General features: G+C 35.4%; 2 protein-coding genes across 4 annotated transcripts; one reads left to right on the top strand and one right to left on the bottom strand.

Annotated features, from left to right (window-relative positions):
- Window positions 1-5,421: 5,421 nt before the first annotated feature.
- LOC110466817 (probable tRNA N6-adenosine threonylcarbamoyltransferase) lies at window positions 5,422-13,965 on the bottom strand. The gene is made up of 8 exons (XM_021523582.1): window positions 13,857-13,965; window positions 12,956-13,078; window positions 12,135-12,254; window positions 11,864-11,965; window positions 11,531-11,604; window positions 10,866-11,323; window positions 7,138-7,236; window positions 5,422-6,181 (listed from the first exon to the last, which is right to left on the bottom strand). The coding sequence occupies exons 2-8, from the start codon at window positions 13,068-13,070 to the stop codon at window positions 6,142-6,144; spliced, it is 1,008 nt and encodes a 335-aa protein (XP_021379257.1). The 5' UTR covers window positions 13,071-13,078; window positions 13,857-13,965; the 3' UTR covers window positions 5,422-6,141.
- Window positions 10,380-19,922, top strand: LOC110466818 (retinitis pigmentosa 9 protein-like). 3 transcript variants are annotated; one of them, XR_002464778.1, is made up of 6 exons: window positions 10,380-10,404; window positions 13,911-13,982; window positions 14,741-14,849; window positions 16,124-16,215; window positions 17,351-17,416; window positions 19,490-19,922. XR_002464778.1 is itself a non-coding variant. In XM_021523583.1 (5 exons), exons 2-5 carry the CDS (start codon window positions 14,804-14,806, stop codon window positions 19,905-19,907), a joined length of 618 nt encoding a protein of 205 aa, XP_021379258.1. In that variant the 5' UTR covers window positions 13,905-13,982; window positions 14,741-14,803; the 3' UTR covers window positions 19,908-19,922. The 3 variants fall into 3 exon arrangements, 2 of the variants coding, with proteins under 2 accessions (XP_021379258.1, XP_021379259.1); XM_021523583.1 differs by lacking the exon at window positions 10,380-10,404 and having other exon boundaries at window positions 13,905-13,982; window positions 17,351-17,412; XM_021523584.1 differs by lacking the exon at window positions 10,380-10,404 and having other exon boundaries at window positions 13,979-14,024; window positions 17,351-17,412.
- Window positions 19,923-20,928: the final 1,006 nt, after the last annotated feature.

Raw genomic sequence — 20,928 nt, forward strand, 5'->3', positions numbered from 1 at the left:
AAGGCAATTACTCTCGTAAAAATTAACTCAGCATCCCCATTTACTATATCGTCAATTGCATATAATGTCCATCACACATACTACCTCCCAAAGGATGCGGTCGAGAATTATGGGACTAGTCATAAGGAAGAGGAGAAGAAAAACAATTTCATTGCAGCTTCGGAAACGGAAACAAAGCAAAAGCCTTAAGATTCAAGCGGAAGTCATAATAGCAAGAGAAAGATACCAAAACGATCCAGCCGTACACGGAAAGCATTAAGCATGAAACTGAGAGGATACTCAGGATTGCTACCTCAAAGACAATATTGCAAGATAGAGCCTTCATAATGGATACTGGAGCTCAGTAACAACATCAGTAAGGTCTACAGATCGATCAGTAGACACAGAATCAAGAGAAAAGCTAGGGGGCTACACTAAAGATGACATCAATATACTGACGATGGCACCTTAATAGAATGTTTCCAGCGTTTCTCGTCGCTTGCGGCTCAAAGTCATTCCAACAAACAAAAGGGCTGGATATCGAAACATTCTGAAGCATCATGAACGCAAGCATATTTTTATAGCCATATCCCCATCTGTTTATAAGTATACAAAATCAAAGGTAAAAAATTGGACGCCAGCTCATCCATTTGTCAGCATAGTGAAAATACAAATCAGATGTAGAGGTATTTCATTACTTGTACCTCATCACTTTTGTGCTAAACTACCCATGGAAGAAGTGCTGGGACGCATGCACGTACAAAGACGTGGCATCAGTTTTCGATGTAATGAACCATAAAAGAGTAAACTGTTTGATGCTTGTGTTAAATTAGGAATTCTGACAGTAATCGAGAAGATACATACCAACACAAGAAGAAGCAAGGTGAAAAGGAGAGAACAAAATCAGAGAGCATCAAAATCTTCACGGGAGTAAGGCGGACAGAGCTGTTGAGTACTGGCCTATACAAGATATACACCAGCGCCCTATAAAGGCGGGTGCAGAACACTGAAATAAGGCAGAGGTTCGTATAGTTGACAGTAGTGTCACAACCTCCATTGACAGCCTCATACTTTTGACGACTAAGTCTTGGTTTTAGAATGGGATGTCCAAGGCAGTTCTATAATTTGTTATTTTCTGGTACAATGTGCTTACAAAATGATTTTTCTGTCGTGTTGTATGTGACTATCTTAGTCACCAACGTATTTGTTTTTGTATAACTTTACAACATACACTTATGAAAAGTGCAGACTAAGGGGCATTCAGTTATTACCTTTGGTATGGACGTCACAGAAGTAATGCCTGCCATGTTGTATCTCAGACACCTGGGTTCGGTTCTGATGAACGATTTAAACGAGTATTTTTGGGACTCAGATGTTTAAATCCTGAACTCATACTTTTCCTGTTGGACACGCCAACTTTTTTATGACCCACTATATCTTTTATGGATGAGATAAGAGGGACGATTTTGACTTTCTGATAGTTAACTTTTTCTTTTTTGATAGTAATATCTCTCCTTCCTCTTCCTATCAGGTGTACATGTCGCAGTTGTTTTGGTACGCAAGAGCTTGCTCCGAATATGGTCACTTCTGTGATTGATGTCGACTGTTGATGGCAAACATCTAATATAGGTTTCCCAAGTTAATGGACAGGTTTTATGGTCGCCATTAGTTTGATATGAAGGTTGATGTTTTCTTTTATTATGCACATTAGTGTCTTGTGGTTTTGTTGTCAATACCCGAGTTCTTGATGTGATGACGTGACATTAATTGTCAATACCAGAGTTCTCGATGTGAAGACGTGACATTAGTTGTCAATACCAGAGTTCTCGATGTAAGGACGTGACATTAATTGTCAATACCCCAAGTTCTAGATGTGAGGATGTGACATTAGTTGCCAATACCCCGAGTTCTTGATGTGATGACGTGACATTAGTTGTCAATACCAGAGTTCTCAATCTGAGGATGTGACATTAGTTGTCAATACCCAGAGTTCCCGATGTGAGGACGTGATATAAGTTGTAAATACCCAGAGTTCTCGATGTGAGGACGTGACATAAGTTGTCAATACCCGAGTTCTCGATGTGAGTATGTGACATTAGTTGTCAATAACCAAGTTCTCGATGTGAGGACGTGACATTAATTGTCAATACCCCAAGTTCTAGATGTGAGGATTTGACATTAGTTGCCAATACTCCGAGTTCTTGATGTGAGGACGTGACATTAGTTGTCAATACCCCAAGTTCTCGATGTGAGGATGTGGCATTAGTTGTCAATACCCAGAGTTCTCGATGTGATGACGTGACATTAGTTGTCAATACCCAGAGTTCCCAATGTGAGGACGTGACATAAGTTGTCAATACCAGAGTTCTCGATGGGTCATTAGTTGTCAATACCCGAGTTCTCGATGTGAGGACGTGACATAAGTTGTCAATACCCCAAGTTCTAGATGTGAGGACGTGACATAAGTTGTCAATACCCCAAGTTCTAGATGTGAGGACGTGACATTAGTTGTCAATACCCCAAGTTCTCGATGTGAGGATGTGACATAAGTTGTCAATACCCAGAGTTCTCGATGTGATGACGTGACATTAGTTGTCAATACCCAGAGTTCCCAATGTGAGGACGTGACATAAGTTGTCAATACCAGAGTTCTCGATGGGTCATTAGTTGTCAATACCCGAGTTCTCGATGTGAGGACGTGACATAAGTTGTCAATACCCCAAGTTCTAGATGTGAGGACGTGACATAAGTTGTCAATACCCCAAGTTCTAGATGTGAGGACGTGACATTAGTTGTCAATACCCGAGTTCTCGATGTGAGTATGTGACATTAGTTGTCAATAACCGAGTTCTCGATGTGAGGACGTGATATAAGTTGTCAATACCCCAAGTTCTAGATGTGAGGACGTGACATTAGTTGTCAATACCCGAGTTCTCGATGTGAGGTTGTGACATTAGTTGTCAATACCCGAGTTCTTGATGTGTGGATGTGACATAAGTTGTTAATACCCCGAGTTCTCAATCTGAGGATGTGACATTAGTTGCTCATATTTTATCCTTGTTTTATGGCCTCCGAGTTCAAATCATGGTTTTGTTGACACTTCAGTATCCTCTTGTCATGTTTCTGTATATATATGAAGTTGGCCAGAAATATGTTGAAGAGACACTCTCCAAGTGTAACAATTTGTTTGTTGTGTTTTACATCCGATTAACAGCTATGGTAATTTAAGGACGTGCCAGTAAATGTCCAGAGATTTAACATTGCGTTAATTGTTATATGACATGATGAAGTAAATGTCCACAGATTTAACATTGTATTAACTGTTATATGACATGATGTAGTGAATGTCCACAGATTTAACATTGTGTTAATTGTTATACGACATGATGTAGTAAATGTCCACAGATTTAACATTGTGTTAGTTGTTTATGACATGATGAAGTAAATGTCCACAGATTTAACCTTGTGTTAATTGTTATATGACATGATGTAGTAAATGTCCACAGATTTAACATTGTGTTAGTTGTTTATGACATGATGAAGTAAATGTCCACAGATTTAACATTGTGTTAATTGTTATATGACATGACGTAGTAAATGTTCACAGATTTAACATTGTGTTAGTTGTATATGACATGATGAAGTAAATTTCCACAGATTTAACATTGTATTAATTGTTATATGACATGAGGGAGTAAATGTCCACAGATTTAATATTGTGTTAGTTGTTTATGACATGATGAAGTAAATGTCCACAGATTTACCATTGTGTTAATTGTTATATTACATGATGAAGTAAATGTCCAAAGATTTAACATTGTGTTAATTTTTATACGACATGATGTAGTAAATGTCAACAGATTTAACATTGTGTTAATTGTTATATGACATGATGTAGTAAATGTCCACAGAATTCGACATTGTGTTAATTGTTATATGACATGATGTAGTAAATGTCCACAGATTTAACATTGTATTAATTGTTATATGACATGATGAAGTAAATGTCCACAGAATTCGACATTGTGTTAATTGTTATATGACATGAAGTAGTAAATGTCCACAGATTTAACATTGTATTAATTGTTATATGACATGATGAAGTAAATGTCCACAGATTTAACATTGCGTTAATTGTTATATGACATGATGAAGTAAATGTCCACAGATTTAACATTGCGTTAATTGTTATATGACATGATGAAGTAAATGTTCACAGATTTAACATTGTGTAAATTGTTATATGACATGATGTAGTAAATGTCCACAGATTTAACATTGTAAAAATTGTTATGACATGATGTAGTAAATGTCCACAGATTTAACATTGTATTAACTGTTATATACCTTGTTGAAGAAAATGTTCACAGATTTAACATTGTGTTAATTGTTATATCACATGATGTAGTAAATGTCCACAGATTTCACATTGTGTTAATTGTTATATGACATAATGTAGTAAATGTTCACAGATTTAACCTTGTGTTAATTGTTATATGACATGATGAAGTAAATGTTCACAGATTTCACATTGTGTTAATTGTTATATGACATAATGTAGTAAATGTTCACAGATTTAACCTTGTGTTAATTGTTATATGACATAATGTAGTAAATGTTCACAGATTTAACATTGTGTAAATTGTAATATGACATGATGTAGTAAATGTTCACAGATTTAACATTGTGTTAATTATTATATGACATGATGAAGTAAATGTTCACAGATTTAACATTGTGTTAATTGTTTTATGACATGATGAAGTAAATGTTCACAGATTAGACATTGTATTAATTGTTATATGACATGACGTAGTAAATGTTCACAGATTAGACATTGTGTTAATTATTATATGACATGATGAAGTAAATGTTCACAGAATTCGACATTGTGTTAATTGTTTTATGACATGATGAAGTAAATGTTCACAGATTAGACATTGTATTAATTGTTATATGACATGATGAAGTAAATGTCCACAGATTTAACATGGTGGTATTTCATACAACAGAATTGTGTATAACAGTCATTGTTTTTAATACACCGATCTCAACATTTATATTTATAATGAGGAAACAAAGGGATGGATGTTTATCATTTATCATAATGAGTTTGTAAATATAAAGCTGTAAAAAATACAATGATTATTGAGTTGAGAAATCCTTTTATACCATAAAATTCATGTTACACACACAAAATTGTATAATAAATTAACATTTTACACAATCCCTTCTACGTAATGTTTGTCAGTTTTATCAGAGGAACATTAAGTGCAGTATCACAGAGCACATAGACAGCATATCTTATAATGTTTGTATTAGTGTCAAAACTTTGCTGACCGGTGAAAATGTCACTCCTCATGTTTATTACAAGGGTTAAAAGCTATAAAACATACAAATAATTAGTAAAAGCATCCTTATTACATAAAAACAAACATTGGAAATGTTTATGTACCAGCCACACATACAAGGTGCTGCCTGTTTTATTACATGTCAATAGATGTAGGAGATTCAGCAAGTACAGTCATGTGACAGTCATGTGACAACCTGTCAATGAGGTCATACCTAAACACATGGAATTACATATCATGTCATGTGACACTGATGCAAGGAATGAAGGATGCTGCTCCTCACATGTTTTTCTTATCATATTATGGCATGTTTACACATCAAAGTCAAAGAAACCGAAGAATTAGTTCTGCATATTAAAATGTGCTTCTAACAAATTTAAGGAAACATAAAACATTAGTTAAGCATAGGTAAACTTTGTTAAAAAGATGTATTTTTCAAGAGACAAAGATATCTTTGCTATAAGCAAAATTTTAGTTTTACTGTCTGACAATTGCAAGACAATTTTTAATGTTATAATAAAATTACCAGACCATGTCTACTTTATAAAACTAACTAACAGAGCCTTGTTATAGGATTTATCCCACATCAGATCACTGGGGAACTATCAACATTCCAATGTGACATCGCTGATGATACAGGAAGTATATCCGCTCCTGGTGGGGCCATAACATTGGATATCAATCTGTCTGACACAGAACAGAGGCACTCTGTAGTGATGTCCTGGCCAGAATAGTCAGTAGAGATTTCCTGGTCAGAAATGTTATGCTTGACGGTCAGTTCCTTCATGTTCTGGTCATAAAACTGGTATGTTCACTTTCTCCATGTCACGTCCACTTCATCTGTCCGGAACCTGAGGGAACAGCATAGCATTATCTAGGTACAGAATGTATCTGTTCAAATTAACATGAAGCCCAAAGGCCTTAATAGCTCACATGGTTATGTTTCTATGATTTCTGACATACGGATACATGTGACCATGTAAGTTCATCAATGTTGTTCATTGAACCCAATAAACTCCCAGTCCCACAAATGTAAGTCCTCGTGATTCTGTAAAAGCTGCTTGAGTTTTTAAAAAACACTTTTGACCCCACGACCTTGAAAGCAACTGAATGTAGTTTTTTTTCAGCAACTTAATAACCCTCTTTTCCAGCATGCTACATGACAAATATGTTTCATAGTTAAGTTCTCTAGATGAAATAATTTGGTTTTTTTCACACATTTGACCTCATGACCTTGAAAGTAGGTGAAGGTTATTTACTTATAAAATTGTTGTCTATTATTATAGCAAGCTACAGGCCAAATATAATGACCCAAGGCCTACCCTTCTATAAAATGTAATTTTGTATGGGAAAGTTTATGCTGGACAGAATGGATGCTACACCATTGTATAAGCTAGCAAGCACTTCTTTGCCAGGTGAGCTATAAATATTTAATAGATATTGGGTAGGGAAATAACCACTTCAAATGACAAATTCTTCTATCTCTATACAGCAAATCACTGTAGTATTGATTTTTACTTTTTTCTTGGGGGTGGCGGATTGAGGCTATCCAAATATTTTTCCATATTCTTATCAATAGAACAGCATGTTGACGTGAGAAATGTATTCATTTCATTGTAGTAGAGAAAACGTAAGAGTGGGCGGAAAAAACTGATACGCTTGATCTTGTTGGAAATATATCATGTGGGATAGGGGATTAATATATGTACAGTCAAACCAAACAAACTCTTGGCCCCTTTACTCAAGGTTACGTCATTTTATGAGTGGGGACATAAGGTAGAGGGAATAAGACGAAGATTTGTCATACCTCTGTGTACAGAATGTCTCCGTGAGTGGGGTGACCACCCCTGCTCTGAACATCTCCCAACCTGCCTGTGCAATCATAGCACCATTGTCTATACAGAACCTGTAATATAGGTAATTAATCTCTCCAAAATTTGTAACAGTAATTTGTGTAAAATCTATAACACAGATAATTAATTTCTGTAGAATCTAACACAGATAATCAATTTCTGTAGAATGTGTAACACAGATAATTAATTTCTGTAGAATCTGTAACACAGATAGTTAATTTCTGTAGAAGCTGTAACACAGATAATTAATCCATGCTTGTGTTCTGCTACTTGATGTCAAGCAAAAATAATGTTTCATACTTTAGCAACCATTAACCTAATGACAACAAATCATTTAATTAATACAGATATTTAAGGCTTGATCTTTGACCTTTAAGGAAGCAGAGTACAGTAGAAATGGCTTGACCCTAAAAATAAAGGGCATGTCTTGGATAAACATGGATAGCGGATACACCCTGCACAACACACCTACATTTATACATATATTTATAAACTACATTTAGAAAAGGTTTTGTTAGAAGAATGAATTTTTTTTCAAAGAGTGATTTCCTCAGATTTGGGACTTGTGAAAACCATGGTTACCACATCAAAAACGCCAAAAAGTGCAAAAAACATGATTTTTAACCCAAAATTTGACCCACGCAAGTTGTGTAGACACAGACTTGTAAATGGCCAAAAACGTAGTCTCAAGCCAATTCATTTTTTTTTTAAATGTGAAGCCCACATAGTCCGATTCATCATGTATATGCCAATTTTAGAGCTGATTTTTTTTACTTTTGATACATGTAATATTACAGGGGTTATTCATTGTACAAAAATATCACCCATGGCCACCGTACGCTACTGTACACTGCTACCTTATACATCATTTCTTTTTCCCAAAGTTTAATCAAAACCTTTTAAATGTCTGCAAAATGACACAATGAACAAAAAGATGTATCTGTTTCCTTTCTCACTTAAAAAGTGACCGAGTAAAATGAATTCTCGTGTCAGTTGAATATTTCCATTTCTGCTCTCAAACTACCAACAAAGGGAGGTAATCTGAAAAATTAAAACTAAATAGGTTTGTAGTTTTCATGAATAAAATTTCTTTTTGCGTGATATATGATGCTTTGGGATCATGTGCATATGAAAATTAAAACAGTACAGTGATACTATGATGTTTCTGTCTCGTTTGATGATGTCATAGTAACTGTGATGTCATATCATAACTATGACATCATCAATGGACATCTATGACATCATCAAGGCTCACTGATACAAAAATGAGCACTAGGAAACCCATCACAACAAGAAACTAGCAACAGACACACTTCCCGTAACCGATAAACAGCACCAAAATGTCAGATATTCTGAAACATCAGACAAGTGACACCATAGCAACCGTTATTTACTTTCCTCGCCTAGAATTGAGTGATCCTCAGAAGTTGTTCAATTAACATATTTTGCTAGAAAAAAAAGATATTCTTCACCTGTAATTATGGAAATAAAATTTATTGACATTACTGACTTTGCTAATTTAATCTGTATGCTGAATCAAGTGGAAAAAAACATCTAAAATAGTGTAGTCAGAATGAAAACATACATTTTACCCATTTTCAATAAATACAACTTTATGTATTAGTAACCATGGATACAGGGTGCTGAACTGAGTGAAATAGACTGAAATCTAGTCTGAATGCATAAGGAGATAGCCTGTGAACTATTTGATGTTTGGTATCAACTTTACCAATTACAAAATTGATACATATGTGATGAATTGTGAAGTGCCTGTGATAAGGGCGATTTACCCCCCTTTATATATCCACAGGTAATAGGCTAATCTGCTATTGATGACCTATATATTGACCTATATGTGTAACTTTTTGAACGTTTTTGAGTAGTTTTAAGCAATAATGAATGAAAGTGAAGCTGAATCAAGCATATAAAGGCTTTTCTTTCAGAAAAATTTGATGTCTGTGTATAAGGTAGCAGAATACAGTAGACATGGCTTGACCCTTAAAATAAAGGGCATGTCTCGGATAAACATGGATAACAGTTTCATCCTGCACAACACACCTACATATATATATATTTATAAACTACATTTTGAAAACGTTTTTTTAGAATTTTTTCAAAAAGTGATTTCCCCAGATTTGGGACTTGTGAAAACCATGGTTAGTTACCACATCACAAAATGCCAAAAAGTGCAAAAAGTGATTTTTAACCCAAAATTTGACCCACGCAGGTAGTGTTTTTTTTCTTAAAAGTTTTGATACATGTAATATTACAGGGGTTATTCATCGTACAAAAATATCACCCATGGCCACTGTATGCTTCTTTACACTGCTACCTAAGCATCTGGTCAAAGAAGCTAATTTTGAATCACATATAATGATGTGTGTAGTTCTGCTATGAAATACATAATGTGAGAAAAGATAAGAATCAATACATGTTTGATTTATCAAATATTTACCCTTAGGCAATGTATAACCCTTTCTTGCCCTCAATATATAGATTTGAATGAATTTGAATCAAAACCATTTGACATCATAGAAATGTTACAATTCTAAATTGCCAGAGAAATATTTAACAAAACTATTCATTAAAATCCTTTGAAAAACACTAACCAATTATGTCAGGATTAGTAAAATAAATCCAAGTAACAAATTATGGGCATCGTATACACAAATAGAGTCAATAATAACTTCACAAGTTTTTACAGTTTGATCTTTTTGATTTAGAACCTGAAAATCCAAAAAACATTTCTGTATGTCACATTTGCCACTTGATTTCTAACAATACCACTTGACAATTCCTTTCTGGACATAAACTCTGAATTCCTTTCTGGAAAATTACATTGACGTTTCCTCTCTGGAACCTAACATTGACAATTCCAATCTGGAAAATAACACGGATATTTTTTTTCTGGAAACTGACATTGACAATGCCTTTCTGGAAACTAACATTGAAAATTCCTTTTTGGAAACTAACATTGAAAATTCCTTTTTGGAAACAAACATGATATTTCCTCTCTTAAAACTAACATTTACAATTCCTCTCAGGAAACCAACATTGGCAATTCCTCTCCGGAAAATAACCCTGATAATTCCTTTTTGGAAACGCACATTGACAATTCTTATCATGAAATTTGATATTTTGATACTTCTCTTCTAGATGTTAACACTGACACTTCCATTTAGATGACTTAAGATGACATGCCAGGAAAGCAGAAATATGACGTAAGTAAATAACATTTGAAAGTAGGAAATTATAGGCATGTTAAAAGTTTGTATCTGGTGCTTTAACCAAAGCATTATATGTATGTGTATGTATGACAACTGTAGTTCAGTTTTATATCCATACAAACAGTGTATTTTGTTGCAATCTGCAGACTAGTTAATAGAAACAAACAGTAGTTTTACAGCCTGTAATATGCTGTATCGTTTTGGGAAGTTGTCATTGCCAAAAAAGGATGAGTTGTTTATTTTTTGTTATTTTTAGAAACAAATTCCTGAATACCCCTGTATGTAAACTTTTTCTGAAAATGAACACACCATGGCAAGTGATAAAACCAAGAAACATTTGATATAAATGTAAAAATTGAACCAATTCGGGTAGCATTATGTTACCATGGTGATTTTTTTCAGAATCAAATATTCCCGAAGTATCCAGGGTTCATTTACCTTCTTAATGTACATACCTCATGTCTGTGGCAAATAGAGTTGCTCCTCTTTCTTCCGCCATCTTGCCCATCATTTTCTGCAGACGGATATTACAACCCACGCCCCCTACAATGAGGACTTCCTGTGATCCGCAATGTGCCATGGCTCGCTCTGTGATCTCAATCAGCATGGCAAACACAGTTTCTTGAAGGGAGAAACAGAGGTCTTCTGGGGTATACTGCCCACTCTTAACTAGGCCTACTGCTCGCTCCTCTATAAATGACAAGAGGCCAGAGAAAGACACGTCCATGCCCTTGACTGTGTAGGGCAGTTCTAGAAACTTTTGACCACCCTTGGCCAGTTGTTCTATGTTGTACCCAGGGCTCGGGTCATTGGACAAATTCAGAACCCGAGCAAATCTATCCAGACAGTTTCCAACCGCAATGTCAATGGTCTCACCAAAGATTCTGTACCGCTGCTGGGAATAGGCTATCACCTAAGAATACAACAGATAACGTTTGTGTTATTATTAACTACACAACATTGGCATTAACATTCTCCATGCGTAACATCCTCCAATGGTAAGTTTTGTACAATGTTCCAATAAAAAGGAAAAGGAAAGACATATCCAGTGGCTGTGCTAAGTAATTATCAATCATCAAAAATTACAGAAGTCATATCACCAGTAAAAAGTTAACCTTACCTGTGTATTACCTCCACTGACATACAACACAGTAGGGTTGTTTGCTCCTGTGATGAGGCGCCCCATTTCTATATCTACCAAGTGTTAAAGATCAAACAACATCAGACTGTGTTATAGTTTATACCTATAGAAGGTGTATTCAAGAGGCCCAAGGTTTGTGAATTACACCCCTGTCTATTTTGGAAATCAAGTTGAAATCTGTTCAATAATTTGCAATGAGAGCCAGGAGGGTCAGCCCCTTTATGTCCTATACAATAGTTGACCCTTACAACTAAACAGTGGTTGACCCCTATGGTAAATAATGGTTGGCTGTATGATAAAAGCTAAGGATACGCCCTATACAATGGTTGACCCCTATGATGGGTTTCCTCCACAGTTGGGCCACTGTCCTGGCTACTACTGCAACAGACACCAGAGGGGCAGCCATACCTGGACCTGTTATCAAAATTAAAAAAAAAAAATAGGGTAAATTTCAATAAATCTGAATATTGAAAGCTAAGAAAACAAATGTTCAGATTTTATGGCCCATTTTACAGGGTCTCCTTTTGGCACAAGAACGATCAAAAGACTGAGATGCAACATTTTTACAGTAAGTGTTAATTACCTTTAGTGTAACAGACTACATCCAAGTCTTTGGGTTCAATGTTGGCTTCTTCTAGAGCTTGTCTGAGTACATCCAGGACATGCTTGCGATGGTGAATGGCAGTATCTCTTGGCAGGAACCCTACACATTACAGAGAAAATGTATCAAGTAGATCAGAATGTTTACCACATTATTTATTTTCTGACTTATTATTGTCATTATTTTATAACAATAGTTAGCTCCATATCTATGAAATACATTATAAAACTAAAATGGACAAGAAAGTCACCAAAGTGAAGCTCATTAGCAGTTATGACTCAGTGTGAGCAATTACAAATTATCTTGACACAGCCACTTATTCCATTTTCTATGCATTCACCTTGAAGCTACCAAAAAATCTATATTTTTTCATAGAGTGTCAACATTTATCTTTTCCTGAACAATATGGGGCCACACTTTGTGAGGTCTGAATGACACGAAAACAGTAAGAGTTGTTTCCCCTGACATAGGTTGCTCATTTTTAAGAAGAAAAGATTTATTTTTTAAAATGAAAAAACTTTTCCCATTTTAAGTGCATAAAATGTGTTATAAGAACATGAAAAAATATTGTGATATTTCATAATTAATGTAAGATATATCCAATTACTATAACCACTGTATAATAGTATAACATCGTAATATAAAATATGTTGTAAAGGAAAAGTTAATAAGAAAACAGAAGAAAAAATAACTGCAATTTTTTTTTATCATATACTGATCTGACATATCATTTCATATACATTTGACCTGTACATTATCCAAGTACTGCTTAACTGACAAGTTACTCAGGGTCGGTGACCTACCTTGTCCTGGAGGAGTGATGTATGTATGCCGTGGGTTAGATAATACCTCCCCATCCCTGATGATACCAATTCCAATCTTGTTGGCACTGCCTTCAAATCCAATGGCAATCACCATTTTGGACTCTGTTAGAACATCGTACAACGCACATGGTTCAGTGAATGATTCAAGCTTAACTTGTCATTACAAACACCAAAGGTAAAGGAGTGTATCTGACAATTACATAAATATCAATACTTTGAGGAAAGGAAACAATTTGAAGATTTAGGCACTAGTAGTGAAAATTGTTATTAAATTAGGCGAAATATTACCAGTCCTTGAAATAGTCCCTTACATCCTACCAAACTATGGTATAAAAACTTCATGAAGGGCCGCTTCTCTGCATATACTGGGAAGCAAGTCTCCATTTCAGTGATACTCAATCATACCAAGAGTTTTATTATGCCATGTGAAATGCAGAATTTGGAAATTTTACATGTATGTGACATGATTATATAGTCATACTATAACGCACATGGATTGACGATTTGACAGAATGTGAACATATTGAGATCCATCAAATCCAGTTAATGATTCATTCTTAATTGCAGAGGGTACAGAGTGTTAGTTTTCAGTTGATAATCATAGTTGGAATTTATCCCACTCCGATTGTTTTTAAGATTATAGAATTGTCAATGATTGGTTTATGACTGACCGATGCGATTTTTTTATCCCTACTTAAAGTCAATATCACTGACCCGGCGCCGCTGAGCTACCTAGTTGACTCAGGCCAACCGAGCAGCTGTGCCACTTAAAAAGTGTCATCACATTTTAGTTTCTTATTATGATGTGGTCGTTTCTCTTTACATTTCGTAACAACTAGTCCATTATTACGATTCATAGTTAAAAAGAAAGTATGCTTACATCAACAGAACGGCGACCCTCTCCCATGTGCTTGATCTTTCGTTTTATAAACAGGAAGCAGCAAACCGGAAGTGCCTGACAAGGGTGCATTCTACTTGCACTTTCCATATGAAAACACGGGCAGCGGTGAGTAGGATTTCTGTGCTGTGTTACATCATCTCCCCCAAGGCAATGCATTAATAACAGAGGACAGATCATTCTTACAGTTTTATGTTAAAGTCATGCACTTCTCTCCTCTTCACTGCCTTTTGAGTTTTAAGGATGATTAGGGCGATTGGCTGTCCTATAATATGCATGTTTTTTTCTCAAATGGCTGTTTATATTCTAACTATTAATTGTGAAGGAGTAACATATTTTAAAGCTCTAAAATACCACTTCAAAGTTCATAATGTAAATATACAGATTCACACAAATGTTACAAATGAACACATGCTTAAAAACCAACCCATGCACCACAAATTGACAAATTAATGTAACAATTTTCTTCTCTTTATTAGATGCAGGTTGCCACCGTAAATATTCCTCATATAACTTATAAATTATGATACATTTTTCTCAAACATTGTTTATAACCAGTTTTGTTCATGAACAAAGGGGAAAAATATGATCAAATGAAAAATTGTAATTATAGAAATTGCTGATAATATGTGTAAGTTAGTAAGTTCCAGTACATTAAATAATAAATGGTCTAGCTTTTAAAACCAGGAGTCTGAACATTTGGCATGCAAAATAAATGACATTTTACCATCGCCTCAATACAAAATCGTAAAAAAAACCAATAGGAGCACACAAAAAATGAAAAAAATGTCTTTATTTTAAATATCAATTTTAGAAAACAATATTATTGTTATATATGTGAGTATGTGAATATCTTTGTCTGACAGGAGATTGCAATGTACAGCACAGAGGAGGGTAATTAAGGAAAACCACAAAGGGAGTCAAGGCAAATGGATGAGGCAGGATCAGAGGAGAAAAAGGGAAAAACTTTACAATGTAAGTTGTTAAAAAGGTATTGGAAAGATTAAGGTCAGTCAGGTGTTGCAGTGGATTTCACAAGGATGGCTAGGGTTTGACTCCCCGGTCAGATGTGAAAAGGTGTGGGGTCACCTGCTCAATCACTTCAGGTTTCCCCTGGATATTCCTGTATCCTCACACAGTAAGAGTCCCACTGACAACAGTATGCTTCTTTCTGGCCCAACAAGATAAATATTAGTGGGGAAAACCTTGAATTGTTTCATTTCATAATAACTTTAAAAGTAAAAAAAAGTTGATATGTTTTTAGTCTTTGAAAAATTGTGTTTCATACAATTACAGTAAGAAACGTAATTGCACATGAATAAGGAAAGTAACACAAAGGAGCGTTACAATCATGGATGGTTCACAATCAGGGAGTGTTACAGTCAGGGAGGTTTAATCAAGGAGGGTTACAGTCAGGAAGGGTTACACTCCCAGTCAGGAAGGTTTACACTTTATAGTCATTTAGGTCACAGTCACCAAGGAGGTTACAGTTACGCGGTGGCCAAGTGGTTAAGGCGGCCAACATTCTGCTACCACTTGCCCTCCGCCATTGGGTCGCGGGTTCGAGACCTACGTGGGGCAGTCGCCAGGTACTGGCTAAAGGTCGGTAGTTTTTCTCCGGGAACTCGGGCTTTCCTCCACCACAAAACCTGGCACGTCCTTAAATGACCATAGCTGTTAATAGGAGTACGTAAAACACAAACCAATGTTACAGTCAGGTAGGTTTACTATCAGAGAATGTTACAACTTACTAGGAAATCATCTAGGTAACAGTTAGGGCCTGGGAGTGTAACAGTTGGGGTTTTGTTTTTGTGAAGTTTGGATGTTTCTGTTCAAGAAAACAGTTCATGAAGATCCTTTCCACCTCACCTATATCATCAGCACATTTGTCACCTTGAACAATTCTGTCTGGCCTCTGTTGAAATCCTGGGAGTATTGTACTTAGGTCTCACAAGACTCTACCATCTGTTATTAGGCCTATAAAACTCACCAGACTCTCGAAGCTGCCTGCTTGTGTTGGGAATACCTTTAATATAAGGAATTACCACAGGATCTTTACACCTCATTGACCTCTTTTTGTTAACACCAACAACCCAGATAAATATTTAGTCTGAACACCAGTTCTCATTTAAAGGTACATTCTGAGAGCTAATATCAGCTAGACTATTTGGTTTTGAAAAATCAAAGAATTATTACAAAAATATATGATTACAATTATGTAATGGTTTCGTTCATGGTTGTTGCGGCAGGTTGGTCTTGTCGCCGCCATGGCCACCATGCAGGAGACAGACAATGTCCTAAATTCATGGCTGATGCTACTCAAACAGATCGCTTCAGATGGGTAAGTTATATCACATACTAAGGTAAATAGTTAGACAGTTTTCATTTAATGTGCCAAACTTTGAATTCAAAGTTTTTAACAAAAATTGTAAGATGTAAAGTAATTTTAAAAGAGTTTGATATGACATATTTTTTTAGTCTTAAAGTTGCTTCCTTAATTATATGTTTTATCTGAAATGGTTTGTGTTTTAAATGTTTAGATTGATGTTTTATTTAACTGATATACCTGTACAAAACCAACACAAATTGGAGTACTAAATACATTATATGTGTAGTTTCTTTGTAATTGTTGGATGAAGCCCATCATGACTTATGTCATCTTTACTGATAAATACCAGTCAGTTTTAAGCTCATCAAGCATGACATACATGTGACTACCCAGGTACATGCAATGATACATCATTGTTCATCTGACCTAGCTCTTGACTTTTAACATCAACTTTTACTGCAAAAAACGTCTTCCTCACTCCCATAATACGTGGACTATTGATACCTGACCTGTTACTTGTCTCAGCAGAGGGCTACCATGTTTGTTCAAACAAATGATGTTGACGAGCTTTCAAGGTCACAGAGATCAATTATGTCTAAAACTGAAGACGAGTTCACCTGAAGAATCATCCTGGAGTAATGCTATTTCTGTGGCTTAATGGGATGAAGGGTTATCACATTTGTCCACAGACATGACCTTGACTCACTTTCAAAGTCACACAATCAAATCTCTCAAAAAGTTCAAAAGGCTTCCTCCAAAAGTCCACCTGGTTAACTGTAATACTATTTGATTTGTAGGTTGATGAGCAGCTTAAGAACAACTAGAACAACATATTGTCCTTGGCCCATTTTAAATACATCTGGGTCAAATGTATTAAAATCTTCAATCAGCTTCTAAAAATCAATAATGTCAAGGGTAGTGATGATTGGCTTTTAGTTTGCTGTCATGAAGGGATCAACTTTATTCAAATAGATAACCTGAACCCTCCTCAGAATTATTCGTCAGACCCATAAAGATTAGAGTAATGATAGCTGTCTTGTATTTGTTGGAATAAAGGGCTATCATATGTGAGATTTGTTAATTAGCACCCATGGGCCTTTTCCTTTTATACAGACTCTATTGATAACTTTGAAATTATTTTTTACAGGGCCATGAAGACCCAATGAGACAGTATATAGAGGATAGGAAACGAAGACAGAAAGAAGAGAGGTAGGTAATACATTCCCGTATCCTTTCTCAGCATTTTTGTTTTGTGGTATCCTTGACCTGCATCAGATTTATTTGTAGTTATACAAAAAATGTCTAAAATTAAACTTTTCATCATTCAAGTGATATGATGTTGAAATTCAATAGAAAAAATGACTGTAATAATATGATGAAACTATAATTTGTTATGAAAAGTTTTTTTTACACAACCAATAAGATTTTCTATGTGATGTTTCAATGACTAGTACGATATGAAAAGTTCTTTTTACAATAATCCATACTTACCAACCTGATTTTTTTTTTTAGAAGTAACTATAATTTGTATTTCTTGAATGTTCAAAGATAAAATTGAAATAAACTTAAAATTCTTGAAAGTTAACAATTGTAGAAACATTCAAATAGTTCAAATAAAAACATTATACCCAGAAGAATTGTCCTAGGCTATTTCATATATGTATACAATGTGCCCTCATCCAGACACATACAAATCATATATGATGCAGGCTATATGTCGGAACCACTCACTTATATGCTAGGTCATTTGCGGGGGAACATTCTTAAAATTTGAAGCATGTGGTATTAAGTTGCAATTTGAAATGAACCATGTTTTGGGGGTTTGTTGCATTCTCTCTGTGTGTAATAAACATGGGTAGTTTTGGGTTTGATGAAGCGATACTGATAGAGGGGAGGTAATAAACATCAACAGTTTTGGGTTTGATGAAGCAATACTGATGGAGGGGAGGTAATAAATATTGGCAGTTTTGGGTTTGATGAAGTGATACTGATAGAGGGGAGGTAATAAACATTGAGAGTTTTGGGTTTGATGAAGCGATACTGATAGAGGGGAGGTAATACATATTGGCAGTTTTGGGTTTGATGAAGGGATATTGATAGAGGGGAGGTAATAAACATTGACAGTTTTGGGTTTGATGAAGCAATACTGATAGAGGGGAGATAATACATATTGGCAGTTTTGGGTTTGATGAAGGGATACTGATAGAGGGGAGGTAATAAACATTGACAGTTTTGAGTTTGATGAAGGGATACTGATAGAGGGGAGGTAATAAACATTGACAGTTTTGAGTTTGATGAAGGGATACTGATAGAGGGGAGGTAATAAACATTGACAGTTTTAAGTTTGATGAAGCGATACTGGTAGAGGGGAGGGAATAAACATTGGCAGTTTTGAGTTTGATGAAGCGATACTGATAGAGGGGAGGTAATAAACATTGACAGTTTTGAGTTTGATGAAGCGATACTGGTAGAGGGGAGGGAATAAACATTGGCAGTTTTGGGTTTGATAATAAACATTGACAGTTTTGAGTTTGATAATAAACATTGACAGTTTTGAGTTTGATGAAGTGATACTGATATTTAGAGGGGAGGGAATAAACATTGGCAGTTTTGGGTTTGATGAAGCGATACTGATAGAGGGGAGGTAATAAACATTGGCAGTTTTGAGTTTGATGAAGCGATACTGATAGAGGGGAGGTAATAGACATTGGCAGTTTTGGGTTTGATGAAGCGATACTTATAGAGGGGAGGTAATAAACATTGACAGTTTTGGGTTTGATGAAGGGATACTGATATTTAGAGGGGAGGGAATAAACATTGGCAGTATTGGGTTTGATGAAGCGATACTGATAGAGGGGAGGTAATAAATATTGACAATTTTGAGTTTGATGAAGCGATACTGGTAGAGGGGAGGTAATTCTTAAATCCAAAATTATTTTCAAGTTTACAAGGTGGCCTTTTTTTAAACAAAATGTTCAGAGGTGGGGAATTTATGGAATCGGCCTCTGTAATTTAGCAAATACCGGTAAGGGATATTAAGTAGCTCCAATTTTGTTGAAGTGAATCATAATTTGATTGATCAAACAAACATTATTTTAAGTCAGAGGAAGAGACAATTTTAGAGAATAATTAAAGTTAAAAAGTCAAATGACTATTTGTTTTATAATGTATCGAACAAATTATAGATACTGGGTACAAGATTATGATTTCATTATCTGTAGGATTAGGAATTCAGATATTGTTGATATTTGTCTTATTTTTATCAGTATAATAATCTTTGTTGAAGAATTCAGCAGCTGAAGGATTTGATAGAGCAGACATCTTCATCTTCAGACTCTGATTTGAATGGAGGAAGGAAATCATCTAAAAAGAAAAAACATCACAAAATGCGTAGGAAGAAGAAAGTAAAAAGATTAAAATCATCTCAGGCTAGTGTGGAATGTGACAAAGACAGGAAGGAATCAAAGAGCCACAAGACTGATAGAGAATGTGATAACAGCAACAATAGGAGAGCTAAGCATTGTAATAAACACAAACATCTAAGTGATTCTGATGATAGAAAAAGGAAACACAAACATCTGAGTGACACTGAGGACACAAAAAGGAGAAAGCAAGAACGCAAACATTACAAAGAAAGGAAGAAAGACCACAAGTACAAGGTGAAGAAACATCACAAAGGAAAACATAAAAGGGAATATAAATAAAAAACATAAAGATTGCTTTGGATATTGTTATAGTTGTAATTTATGAATTGAGAAACTTTGGTCTATTGCACAGGTATGTCATGTACACAGGTGAAATGATATAGTAAATGCTGTGATAAATTAATCAAAAGTGTCAGATTTCAGGTTTCAGTAGGATGTTTGAATGATTCAAAATAGCTATATAGTTTGAAAAAAATTGCTACTCCACTGCATTTGTTGAATCAAAATACTAGCTATCACAATGATATACATTTCTGTGTAATTAGCTCAGACTTTATATCCTTCACTCTTAGTTCCACAAGAATGTATCACACTAAAGTATTGCCTGATGGCCCTGGTTTATAAAAATTGCATTGATGTAATTAGTTTTAAAATTTGTCACATTTTGTTGGATGCAAAATATGGTATTCACTATTCAATATTCCTATATCACTCGGTGATCAACTCAAGTTGGCCGTCCTTAGATTATCATAGCTGTCGATAGGACGTTAAACATTATTATTATACCTCTACTTTATTTACTCTATATAAAAGTAATTGGTTAAATCGAATATATCCCCACTTTCGCCTGACTGTGTTTTAGTCCTGTGTGTTAGTCTGGGAACTAAAACACACCTACACTCGGGTGTTTCCTCCGAGCCAATCAGGCGAGAGGTGGGCGGAGCTTGTTACCAAACTCAGCAGTGACGCGTGAGGTGGGCGGAGCTTGATACCGAACTCGGAAGCATTTGGCTCCATTGCCATCAAAAGGGTAGTTGGGACGTATCTAGTAAAAACTATCTCTCCAGTGTGTATCGGTATAATAAAACGGTTAAAGTATGGGGTTGAGGGATATAGCAAGTTTCTGGTGTCCCTTGAACATGCCTATTTCCCTCGGCTTCGCCTCGGGAAATAAACCTGGTCTCGGGACACTAGAAACTTGCTATATCCCTCAACCCCATACTTTAACTGTATACTAAACGAAATTAAACCAAACCAACATGGACAAAACACTTGGATCAATATTTTCTTTGTTTCTATC

Source organism: Mizuhopecten yessoensis, unplaced genomic scaffold, assembly GCF_002113885.1.
Source record: "Mizuhopecten yessoensis strain PY_sf001 unplaced genomic scaffold, ASM211388v2 scaffold11145, whole genome shotgun sequence".
Classification (NCBI taxonomy): domain Eukaryota; kingdom Metazoa; phylum Mollusca; class Bivalvia; order Pectinida; family Pectinidae; genus Mizuhopecten; species Mizuhopecten yessoensis.

Bases quoted from the DNA above. Each gene is read 5' to 3' on its own strand.
- LOC110466817 (XM_021523582.1), bottom strand. From the start codon at position 13,070: ATGGTGATTGCCATTGGATTTGAAGGCAGTGCCAACAAGATTGGAATT. The intron at 11,966-12,134 runs GTAATTAACACT...TTTTGATAACAG, and splicing joins TGTAGTCTGTTACACTAAAG to GTCCAGGTATGGCTGCCCCT. The intron at 11,324-11,530 runs GTAAGGTTAACT...TTGTATTCTTAG, and splicing joins TCAGTGGAGGTAATACACAG to GTGATAGCCTATTCCCAGCA.
- LOC110466818 (XM_021523583.1), top strand. From the start codon at position 14,804: ATGGATGAGGCAGGATCAGAGGAGAAAAAGGGAAAAACTTTACAAT. The intron at 14,850-16,123 runs GTAAGTTGTTAA...TTGTTGCGGCAG, and splicing joins AAAGGGAAAAACTTTACAAT to GTTGGTCTTGTCGCCGCCAT. The intron at 16,216-17,350 runs GTAAGTTATATC...TATTTTTTACAG, and splicing joins AAACAGATCGCTTCAGATGG to GGCCATGAAGACCCAATGAG.